Source organism: Aquarana catesbeiana, linkage group LG01 (assembly GCF_042186555.1).
Source record: "Aquarana catesbeiana isolate 2022-GZ linkage group LG01, ASM4218655v1, whole genome shotgun sequence".
NCBI classification, from domain to species: Eukaryota; Metazoa; Chordata; class Amphibia; order Anura; family Ranidae; genus Aquarana; species Aquarana catesbeiana.
In genome coordinates this window covers 760,307,489-760,319,990 of record NC_133324.1, presented here as the reverse complement: position 1 = coordinate 760,319,990, position 12,502 = coordinate 760,307,489, and the positions used below count along the sequence as shown (strand labels likewise).

The window sequence follows — 12,502 nt, the reverse complement described above, 5'->3', positions numbered from 1 at the left end:
TGTTAACATTAGGTTTGGGTGGGAAACAGTATTGAACTGATGTCACTGGAGGCTGTCTGGTGGCAGGTCTCTATGTAAAAGTTGTAGCGAAAATAACTTCCAATGGGTTGTACCCTAATTTTCAGTGGTAGGTGATAGACTTGGGTGATTGAACAGGAGCACATGGTATCCAGAAAACATCTATAATCATTTATTGAATATTAAAGAAGAGCCAGTGCAATTTGGGGGAATTGCCTCCCCGTTCCTCAGGGCTAACATGTAGAGAGAAAGATACATGATAGAAATTCATAGCAGGTCTATATAATTTGTACAAGGTGGAAAAAAAGTGTGGGTATATAGAGTTACTCAATACAATAGAATGCTCACTTGGTCTCTTTAAACAGTCACTAAAGGCTAAACTTTTTTTTTTTCAGTTTTGGATAGAGTGAAGAGTGATTAGAACCCCTGTCTGTTTTTATTGCTGTCTGTGCCCCCCTTGGGGAAATTCTCCCTCTCTATTTGTCCTGTTTACCATTATCCCCAAAACAGTAATAGAGGGGTAAATCTTCCAATATGGACACTGGTTCTTGTGACCTGGGCGTCCCCAAGAAATTCCGCTTATTTTCAGGGATTCCCTCTCACTTCCTGTTTGGCTATGGGACAGGTAGTGAAGGGAAATCTCTGCAATGGGACATTGATGGCAGAAAGGTGTTACAGGTGTTATAATCCTCCCTTACGATATCCACAATGAAAAAAAAAAGTTTTGCCTATAGTTCTACTTTAAACATATAGCATATATGTTAAATAAAGTCATATACACATTTCTTATGGATAATTAATAAGTGACAAAAATATATATACAGTATCTCACAAAAGTGAGAACACCACTCACATTTTTGTAAATATTTTATGATATCTTTTCATGTGACAACACTGAAGAAATGACACTTTCCTACAATGTAAAGTAGTGAGTGTACAGCTTGTATAAGAGTGTAAATTTGCTGTACCTTCAAAATAACTCAACACACAGCCATTCATATCTAAACTGCTGGCAACAAAAGTGAGTACACCTATAAGTGAAAATGTCCAAATTGGGCCAAAGTGTCAATATTTTGTGTGGCCACCATTATTTTCTCGCACTGCCTTAACCCTCTTGGGTATGGAGTTCACCAGAGCTTCACAGGTTGCCACTGGAGTCCTCTTCCACCCCTCCATGACGACATCCCAGAGCTGGTGGATGTTAGAGACCTTGCGCTCCTCCACCTTCCATTTGAGGATGCCCCACAGATGCTCAATAGGGTTTAGGTCTGGAGACATGCTTGGCCAGTCCATCACCTTTACCCTCAGCTTCTTTACCAAGGCAGTGGTCATCTTGGAGGTGTGTTTGGAGTCATTATCATGTTGGAATACTGCCCTGCAACGCAGTCTCCGATGGGAGGGGATCATGCTCTGCTTCAGTATGTCACAGTACATGTTGGCATTCATGGTTCCCTCGATTAACTGTAGCTCCCCAGTGCTGGCAACACTCTTGCAGTCCCAGATCATGACACTCCCACCACCATGCTTGAGTGTGGGCAAGACACACTTGTCTTTGTACTCCTCACCTGGTTGCCGCCACACACACTTGACCAAATAAGTTTATCTTGTTCTCATCACACATGGTTCCAGTAATCCATGTCCTTAGTCTGCTTGTCTTCAGCAAACTGATTGCGGGCTTTCTTGTGCATCATCTTTAGAGGCTTCCTTCTGGGAGGACAGTCATACAGACAAATTTGATGCAGTGTGCGGCCTTTGGTCTGAACACTGACAGGCTGACCCCCCACCCCTTTAAACTCTGCAGCAATGCTGACAGCACTCATTCATCTATTTCCCAAAAACAATATGATGGATATGATGCTGATATGATGCTGAGCATGTTTACTCAACTTCTTTGGTCGACTATGGCGAGGTCTGTTCTGAGGGGAACCTGTCCTGTTAAACAGCTGTATGGTCTTGGCCACCGGGCTGCAGCTCAGTTTTTGGGTCTTGGCAATCTTCTTATAGCCTAGGCCAGCTTTATGTAGAGCAACAATTCTTTTTTTTCAGATCATCAGAGAGTTTTTTGCCATGAGATGTCATGTTGAACTCCCAGTGACCAGTATGAGAGAGTGAGAGCGATAACACCAAATTTAACACACCTGCTCCCAATTCACACCGGAGACCTTGTGGCTCTAACGATTTACATGACACCAGGGAGGGAAAATGGCTAATTGGGCCCAATTTGGACATTTTCACTTAGGGTTGTACTCACTTTTGTTGCAAGCGGTTTAGACATTAATGGCTGTGTGTTGAGTTATTTTGAGAAGACAGCACATTTACACTGTTATGCAAGCTGTACACTCAATACTTTACATTGTAGCAAAGTGTCATTTCTTCAGTGTTGTCACATTAAAAGATATAATAAAATATTTACAAAAATGTGAGGGGTGTACTCACTTTTGTGAGATACTGTATATATATATACATATAAAAGTAAGTGATAAGTCAACCATAATAAAAAAATAAAATCGATATATGATTTTAAGAAATGTCTAAACCAATTGCATATCACAAAAAAAACTAGGGCACGGAGGCGATGTGCTTGACCGGTGCCCGTGATGTCCACCGGCCACCCACGATCGCTCCTGAGAGAGTCAGAACAGGTAACTGTCAATGTAAATAGAGAGATCCCCATTCTGTCAGGGGAGGATAGGCAGATCTGCTGTTCCTAGTGATTAGGAACAGCAATCTGTCTCCTCCTCCAGTTACTACACTGCTCCCACAGTTAGAAACACCTCCCTAGGGAACACTTAACCCCTTGATCACCCCCTAGTGTTTACCCCTTCCCTACCAGTGACATTTTTTAGCACTGATCGCTTTATAAATGTCAATGGTCCCAAAAAAGTGTCTAAAGTGTCCGATCTGTCTTGCCGCAATGTCGCAGTTCCCCTAAAGATCGCTGATCACCGTCATTACTAGTAAAAAATAATAATAATAAAAATGCCATAACTCTATTCCCTATTTTGTAAACGCTATAACTTTTGCACAAACCAATCAATATATGCTTATTGCGTTTTTTTTTACCAAAAAATATGTAGAATACATATCAGCTTAAACTGATGAAGCTCAAGATGATGAAGAAATTTGTGGGGTTTTTTGGGATATTTATTATGGCAAAAAAAAAAAATCTTTTTTTTCAAAATTGTCAGTCTTTTTTTGTTTTATAGCGCAAAAAAAAAAAAAAAAAAAAAAAAGCAGAGGTGATCAAATACCACCAAAAGAAAGCTCCATTTGTGGTAAAAAAAAAAAGGATGTCAATTTTGTTTGGGTACAACATAACACGACCACGCAATTGTCAGTTAAAACATTGCAGTGCCATATCGTAAAAAATGGCCTGGTCATTAAGGGGGCAAATCTCTCCGGTCCTTAAGTGGCTAATATGCAAAGTAAACACTGTGGGGTTGATTTACTAAAGACAAATCCACTTTGCACTACAAGTGCACATGGAAGTGCAGTCGGTGTAGAACTGAGGGGAAGATCGAAATGAGGAGAAGCTCTGTTGATTTCTATCATCCAGTCATGTGTAAGCAAAAATGCTGTTTTTTATTCTCTTTGCATGTCCCCCTCGGATCTACAGTGACTGCACTTCCAAGGGCACTTGTAGTGCAAAGTGGATTTGTCTTTAGTAAACAAACCCCTGTATGTGTTTTCGATGCTGTTTGATGTATCTAAAGAGAGTATCTTAAAACTGCTGTATCAGCAGTAAACAGCAGAGGAGTGGTTGCAAAGCATACAGGAAAGCCTGGAAGCTAATTAGCTAAGAGTTTGAGAGTAAAATTTTATATTTGAAAGAATCATTTCCAGGTATCTGTATATTTTCACCCATATTCTCGTTGTCTGGTTTATCAGATTTAATGTTAAGGCCTGGCAGGTTAAAAAAAAAAAGCCTGTTGACTTTTATATCATATAAAAAAGTCATATCTGGCTACTTTAACATATGAAATTATGTTGAAACTGCCATGTTTAAAAGATGAAGCTATAAGAAATCTGAATCTGGGTACCACAGAGAAATCAATAAGACTTTTACAGTGCATGTATTATTACAATTGAACCTTCAGTACTAACCAATGTCAGCATTACCATATCAAACTACTAAAAAATATTGATCTGACTACCAATTAATATTCTTTTGAATCATCAGTGAGATGAGAAGACCACAAAGGCTGCCCCCATGTACAGTACACAAACAATTTGAAAACTTTAAATTATCAGTTTTTTTTTTTTATCATAAGGCATCCTTTTTCACATGTACATTGAATAAACATTATAAAAACTACAATTCTCCTTTAAAATAAGAAAAGGCCAGAGATGCAGCTGGTATTTCAATAGAAGAAATAATAAATTCCTTGTAAGATAAAGGCACAATTTTTTTTACCATTTTGAATAGAGTAAGGGGGGTTACCCCTGTCCTTTTGTTTTTGCCATTTATGTACCATAGGGGATATTTCCCTTCACTTCCTGTCCCATAACCAAACCAGGAAGTGAGAGGAAATCCCTGCAAAGTGAGGGAATCTCAAAGTAATAGATTTCCACTCTATTACTTTTCTGGTGTCAAACCAATTTTTTTTTCACTTACGCTGATAATAGTAAAAAGGACAAGTAGAGAGGGAGGACCTCTCTAATGGGGGCACAGACAGCTAAAAAAAAAAGGGCAAATGTTCCAATCCCTATGCACATTAGTAAGATTATGCAGAATATCTAAAGAGAGGGTTGATTTACTAAAGGATTAAAGCATGCTCACTCTGCAAGGAAAAAGGAGATCTTCACTTAGCTTTGTGAATATGTTGAAAATCCACTTTGCAAAGAATTCTCAATCGTGTGCAAGGTAAAAAAAAAGCCACAACAACAAAAAAGGAAATATTACTTGCACATAATTGTATAAATGAAGTTAGCATAGCTTCTTCCCCACGTTCACCAAGATAGGCGATAACTCTTTTGCAAAGTGAAAATTCCCTTACAAAGTGAACATGCCCTTTTCCCTCAGTAAATCCCCCAAAGTGTTTTATTGATGATACTGGGAACTGAAAGTTACAAAAGTATTTTTGAATTCCTTTATAATCAAGTAAATGTGAAATATTGCTTGTAAATATTATAAAATATATTTCCCCACTTGTAATAGTTCTAGCACCACATCACACAATAATTGTACAGAAAAGAGGATTTCCAAGAAACCACTAAAGACATTGGGACTTTTATGCCATGTACACACGAGCGGACTTTATGGCAGACTTGGTCCGGCGGACTTTTCGACTGACTTTCCGAATGAACGGACTTGCCTACACACGATCAACCAAAGTCCGACGGATTCGTACGTGATGACGTACGACCGGACTAAAACAAGGAAGTTCATAGCCAGTAGCCAATAGCTGCCCTAGTGTCGTTTTTTGTCCGTCGGACTAGCATACAGACGAGCGGACTTTTCGACCGGACTCGAGTCCGTCGGAAAGATTTGAAACACGTTTCATTTCTAGGTCCGTCGGACTTTTGGGAAAAAAAGTCCGCTGGAGTCCACACAAGATTGAATTATCCGACGGACTCCGGACCGCCGGACCAAGTCTGCCGTAAAGTCCGCTCGTGTGTACACGGCATAAGAGTTGCATATATTTTCCAGTGAATAGATCAGTGAATTCACAACGTAAATATTTAAATATATATATTTATTATAGACAATTTAAAAAATGTGTTTTTAAGAAGTCAAATCAAAAGTAAAATATCATTACAGCATCCTTATTTTCTGCCTGTCTTATAACCCTGCTTGCTAGATCATACAAGACTTCAGGTGGATTTCAGGTCAAAGACAATAAACAACAAACAGTGCTGGGCTTTCTTCTTAAAAAAAAAAAAAAAAAACGCAAGCATGCTCGGTTTCTTATGTTATAGACACATTCCTCATTAAATGTAAATTTATAATTACATTTCTTACACAATTAAAAACATGATATAAATTACTAATTTTTAAAAATGTTAACATTCAGATAAAAAGTTAAAATAAACTGACCACGAATCATTATAATTTTATATATAAACACATCTATAAGTGGATTTTGACCATTTAGCTTCTGTGTCTGACAAAGAAGTGTCTTTGTAAAAAATTAAACTCTGTGCAATCAGAAAACTATGCCTTTGAATCACATTTTATTTCAATAGAGAAAAAAAACAACACCGCCGCAAAATATTGATTTGACATTTAAGTAAACAAAGTGATTTTCTGATCAAGTGGGCTGTAAAGTAAATTGCTGTCCTGTTTAACCTGGTAAACGATGTACTTCAACAAAAATACTTATTGCAGCTAAAATGTTTTAAAATTTTGTAAAAGCTGCATTTACTGCTTTAAATAAAATGTTTAAAGTGGTTGTATAGTCAAATTTTTAACTTTTACCTACAGGTAAGCCTATAATAAGGCTTATCTGTAGGTAAAAAAATATCTCCTAAACCTGTATGGTTTAGGAGATATTCCCCTTGCAATGAGCCGCTGACTGCAGCAGCGCATGCGCACAGGGGATTCTTGGCTGAAAGCCCGGCAGATGCCGGACCTTGCCGGAAAGAAGTCTCCTGCGCGCATGCGCGCGAGTGACGACACGCGGCTCCAGCCACTGACAGCGCTGGAGCCATGATACCCAGAAGACACGCTGAGGCAACATGTCAGCTACCTTGTCGTGGACCAGGTAAGATACCGATGCCTGGTTCTAAGGTAAGTATTTCATAATCAGCTAGTATGCGGTGCATACTAGCTGATTATGCCTTTTGCCTTACAGGGGTATAAAAAACAAAAAAAGTGCCAGCGGGTTTACTACCGCTTTAAAGCTCATACACAAAGGCGAATTACTTAAAAGTTTCACTTGTGTTACTTGCCCTAAAATGCAGAAGTTATGTAAGTAACTATTTGACATTCATCAAATGTGCTTAAGGTTATATAAAAGGTACCTCTACTTTTTTTCATAAATAATTAAACATACTGTATAGGGTTTGCTACACAAGCCACATTTATTTTATTTTTTTTGAATATGTAGGGTTACTATGTACCCCTACTCATTCACACAGGGGTAGGCCAGCATTTTGGCTTCTCCTTATTGTTAAAGGGAGCTTCTGGATTTCGATAAGCCCCCCACCCACAGAGTCTCACAACCACCAGGCCAGGGTTGTGGGGAAGAGGTCCTTGTCCTCATCAACATGGGGATGAAGTGCTTTGCTAGGGAGATACGAGATACCCCCCATGTTGAGGGCATGTAGTCTGGTGGCTATGGTTCAGGAGGAACCAGCTCACCCCCCTTTTTCTGGTCAGCTACCCTGCATCATCCTAGGATTAAGGGTCTGATATGGACTTTTGGGGAACCTCAAGGGGTTGCCATTAAAATCCATACCAGGTACAAAGAGTCTGGTATGGATTTTGAGGGAAGAACCCCATGCCTTTTTTTTTTTTTCTTTCTTGCTGTAGGATGTATTACAGCAAAAGTGATTTAAATTACCAGTAAATAAGATGTCATTGCTGCAGGCTATTTAAAGGCATTGGGAATGTTTAATGCTCCACTTTAACCATTAAAAAAATCACTGCTTCTGGCTGAATTAAATTTTGTAAATCTTTTTTTGAATTAGCATATGTTCCCCAGATCAGTGCCCAGCCCCCATGCCATTTTTTTTGACAATCTCTAGATCTCTAGCCTAATAGCAAAGCAAATGGCTAATTTTATTGAGTCAATTCCTATTGATTCCAATCGTTTTGGATTTGGTATCCTAACTTATCTAACATTATCTAATTTTAGCTGAACCCTGCCCAAACCGAACCCAGGTACAATTGACTCACCACTCTTTCGACCTTTGGAAAAGTGCACAATTCTCATATGAAAAATTCTACCTATTTGAAATAAGTGATAATTAATGTAAAATATTTTCCCAGCTGATATTTTACAGTTTATTTTTGTTACAATACTTTTGACTGCTAGTAGAGAATGAAATGTTTTGCTTTCAAAAATAGAAAACATGACATTAGGCATGTCAGATACCACTCTCAGTTTGAAATAAATATGTCATAAGCATAGGCAATTCAGACTGGACATATTTATACAGCAGTGAATCTGATATTCACCAAACATTAGCATAACTACTGTAGTTATATGTGTTTTAAATGACAGTGAGTGAATCACCACTAGCAAATATTTGGTGGAAGTCAAAATCACAGATTTTTTAAATATGCCCCTTAAAGAGGAGCTTCTCCCCCAAAAAGCCAACAGCTACAAATGCTGACTTTTACCTGTCCAGGGATCCAGCATTGCCCTCACCCAAGCCGGTTCTTCAATGGGCTTCGGGTCTTGGCACCAGTATTTTAACTGTGGGAAACTGGCAGTGAAGCCTTGCAACTTCACAGCCAGCTTCCAACTGCACATGCACTAGCCATGCTGCACTTTGTGAATGGTCCCGTTGTCTTCTGGGACCTGTGAATTGTCCCAGAAGGCTGCAGACAAAGGTGGGGTAAACTTCTGCTCGGATCGAGGCAGCGATCTGGGTAGAAGTGGGAGTGGGTACCTATCAGAACCAGGTATCCACTCCCCCTCCCAAACAAATGAGCACCAAATGTGGTGGTGGTGGGGGGGTAAACAAGCAGAACTTTCCTTTTGGGCAAAGGGTAAGTCCTACTTTAAGTGTTAAAAAAAACAATCATCAGAGATTCCCTTCGTAGAAAATCACATGTCAAAACAATAAGTATATACAGAAATATAGGCAGACACATTTTATACTCTTTTACTGAGTTTGGCTCTTCCTCTATTGCCATCGTATTAGTCACTGTAAATATTTGTATAACGTTTTATCTGCCTCAATCTCTGCATCTACTATGAGCTTCCAACTGCGATTTTCATATATGTGATTTTCATTGAAGGGAACCACTGGCTCTGAATTTTCCTTTATATGCTGCACCTTGACTTATCTACATCTTAATTTTAACTTCCTATTGTACTGTATATTAGGGATGAGCCCGATGTTCTCCTGTTCGCCGAACAGCGAACAATATGCGGTGTTAGCTGCAAAAACGAAAGCTGCCGAAACACCGTTAAAGTCTATGGGACTCTAACATGAAAAATCAAAAGTGCTCATTTTAAAAGCTTATATGCAAGTTATTGTCATAAAAAGTGTTCGGGGACCTGGGTCCTGTCCCAGGGGACATGTATCAATGCAAACATTTTTTTTAAAAACGGCCATTTTTTCGGGAGCAGTGATTTTTTTAATGCTTAAAGTGAAACAATAAAAATTAAATATTCCTTTAAATATTGTGTCTGGGGGGTGTCTATAGTATGCCTGTAATGTGGAGCATTTTTCCCATGTTTAGAACAGTACAACGGCAAAATTACATTTCTAAAGGAAAAATTGTCATCTAAAACTGATTGCGGCTGTAACAAATTGTCGGGTCTCAGCAATATAGATAAAACTCATTGAAAAAAAGAGCATGGGATCTCCCCCATCCATTACCAGGCTCTTAGGGTCTGGTATAAATATTAAAGGGAACCCCGAATCAAAATTTTAAAAAAATTGTGTGGGGGGGTCCCCCTTAAAATCCATACCAGGCCCTTCAGGTCTGATATGGAAATAAAGAGGAACCCTGCACCAAATTTAAAAAAAAATGGCTTGGGACAAGTCCTTTATTAAAAAATAAAAAATAAAAATGTCCCACGATGTAAGTTCACGCCGCCCAACGGACGAAAAAAAAAAGCCGTAACCGATCCACCTCCATGGGAGGCTCCCGCCGAGTGATGTGTCTTCACTGTGACAGCTCTTATATAAGTGAGGGCGGGGCCACCCAGTGACATAACCGGGTGACCCGGCCCCCTCTGACTCCACAGGGGCTTTTTTTTTTCATTTTGGTTCGGGGTTCCCCTTAATATTCATACCAGACCCAAAGGGCCTGGTAATGGACTGGGGTGGACCCATGCTGTTTTTTTCAATGAGTTTTATCTATATTGCCGAGACCCGACAATTCATTACAGCCGCAATCAGTTTTAAATCACTTGCATATAAGCCTTCAAAATTAGCACTTTTGATTATTCATGTTCATGTCCCATAGACTTTAATGGTGTTCGTGTGTTCTGCCTAATTTTTTGCCTGTTCGCATGTTCTGCTGCGAACTGAACAGGAGGATGTTCGGCTCATCCCTATTGTTTATTAAGTAAATTATTCATGTCAATTATATCCTGTACATTTCTGAAGTATATGTCTTTATGACTTCCAAAATGCAAGCTGGAATCCATAGGAAGAGGCACTGCAGATCTCGGGGTTATATAAGAATGCTCTCTTCAGCATACAGCATATTCTCTTACAAGGCAGTCCTGTAGATTAATTATGAGCATCACTAAGTACAACCCACACTAAAGGATAAGTATGGGGTTAATAAAATATAAACCTGCATACTCCCCTCTAAGCTGCACATTGATGTGACGCTGCAGCTATCCCACATCCGCTATACGCCAGAGAAATGAGTGATCACATAACCGCTGATCACTCAGCTGGCATTCTCAAAGTGTAGAGCAGTAACTGACAGTCACTGCTCACCACTCTGCTCTTCCAGTGCTCAAAGGAGCACTGGGCTGGAGAGGGGGCAAGTGCAGCTGGCTCTTGCTTTACTCTGTGTGCTGTGAAGTGGAGCCAGCTTCCAATCAGGCAGCTGGATAAAGCTCTAAAATATGGTCAGAATCCTTCCAGATCCTGGAGGGGCTTTGCCATGTCAGGCAATATCCCACTCTCTGCTGACTCTGGGACACAGAAGAGTAAAAGTAAGTGCACTCCTATAACCCACAAGAGAAGTATTGGCAAAAAAGCTTTGGCCATACTTCTCTTTAAGCATGTGGATATCTAGTGAAACTTGACCCAAATTTTTAAAAAGGATAGTTCTCTTTAATTATGTTGTATTGATTGTATTTTTCTTATCTGTTGTTCATGTCTTTATAGGTGTCCTGGAATGGCCATTTTGGACAAAACTGGTGGTTGTGGCTATTGGATTTACAGGAGGTTTGGTATTTATGTATGTGCAGTGTAAAGTCTATATCCAGCTGTGGAGAAGACTAAAGGCTTATAATCGTGTAATATTTGTCCAGGACTGCCCTGACACTGCCAGGAAAGCTGTAACAAAGAGCTACACTAGTAATCAGAACAATGAACCTAAAGACTCTGTGTTTGTCCCAGTTTCACAGACATCTACGAATCTACAGTCATGTTCCGATGTAAGTGTACCTGGAGTGATGCCTGTTTGATGAGCGTAGCACTTTTCTTTACCTGTACTTCTCCAACAGATTTGCTGTAAGTGTTTCTGAGGCACAGCAGCCGAGTTGTGGAAAAGTAGTAATCTGTTCCCTCACGGAATACAGTTGTGATACAGAAGTGAACATAAGAGTATCGCCTTGCTAAAATTGTCATTGATTTTATAGCAAAAGCACTAATGGAGAACATAGAGGAGACCGTAGTGAAGAAGAATAATAAAAAACCTGCATTTTTGTATTTCCACAAGGAAGAAAGTGGGCTGATTTTATTAGTTGTGGGGGAACCCCCTTTTTTCAGTCTTGTTACTTGTTACTGTGTAAATGAGTTGAATATTTTCTATTTAACAAAATGATGTCAAGAAGGCTAAAAAGAAAAAAAAGAGGGCACACTCTGTTAAGGTCCACTGGTTGTTTATTTATGAATACATACAATTAAAAGTCCTATTAAAAGTGACAGTTAATAAATTCAGAATTTTTACCACTGAGATTCAGTGACAACATAAACCATTCAGATTTTTAAATAATAATGAACCAAGATTGGAGAGAGCAGGATTTAAAAAAAATACAAATAAGGCAACGGGTAAATGTGGTTTGTCAAGCCAGCATTAGGAGCCAAGAATGTAAAACTCTGTTATGAAAGTTGCTGCAGATAACCTCCGTTGTGTGGGAAAAAGGTGGAAAATGAAATGGTAAAGAATACATGTTAGCACTTCTAAAAAGCATTTTAAGAAAAACTCACAATTCTAGAAAAGGGATGTTATGTAAGGTCTAGGAGTGTTATTTTAATCAGAAAATTTAGTAAAGCAGGGAATGTACACCTTTTTGCACACAGTATTGCATTGTATATTTTATTGTATTTGAAATAAAACCAAAGCAGGTTGTCCAAGCACTGAATTCATGTGTATGTATTTTTCTCTGTTTAATATAGTTAAAGTGATTCTAAAGTCTTGTTTAAAAAAAAAACAACAAAAAACAAACATGTTATACTTACCTGCTCTGACTGTGCAGTGGTTTTGCACAGGGCAACCTGGATCCTCCTCTTCTCAGGTCCCTCTTCGGTGCTCCTGGCCCCTCCCTACTGTCGAGAGCCCCCACAGCAAGCAGCTGAATGAACACACGGAGCTGCCGTTCGGCCCTGCCCCCTCTCTCTTCTGATTGGCTATCTGACTTTGATTGACAGCCATGGGAGCCAGTGACACCGCTGC

General features: G+C 39.3%; 1 protein-coding gene across 4 annotated transcripts in view; it reads left to right on the top strand.

Annotated features, from left to right (window-relative positions):
- Window positions 1-12,182, top strand: part of MARCHF1 (membrane associated ring-CH-type finger 1) — a 554,749-nt gene extending 542,567 nt beyond the window's left edge. For 3 of the 4 annotated variants that reach the window (XM_073606075.1, XM_073606082.1, XM_073606080.1), the window contains one exon: window positions 10,990-12,182. In XM_073606075.1, coding sequence (XP_073462176.1) covers window positions 10,990-11,291 — 302 coding nt within the window. In that variant the 3' untranslated portion in view covers window positions 11,292-12,182. The remainder of the gene's footprint in view (window positions 1-10,989) is intronic. The other variant, XM_073606083.1, reaches the window with a different exon arrangement.
- The last annotated feature ends 320 nt before the right edge of the window (window positions 12,183-12,502 follow it).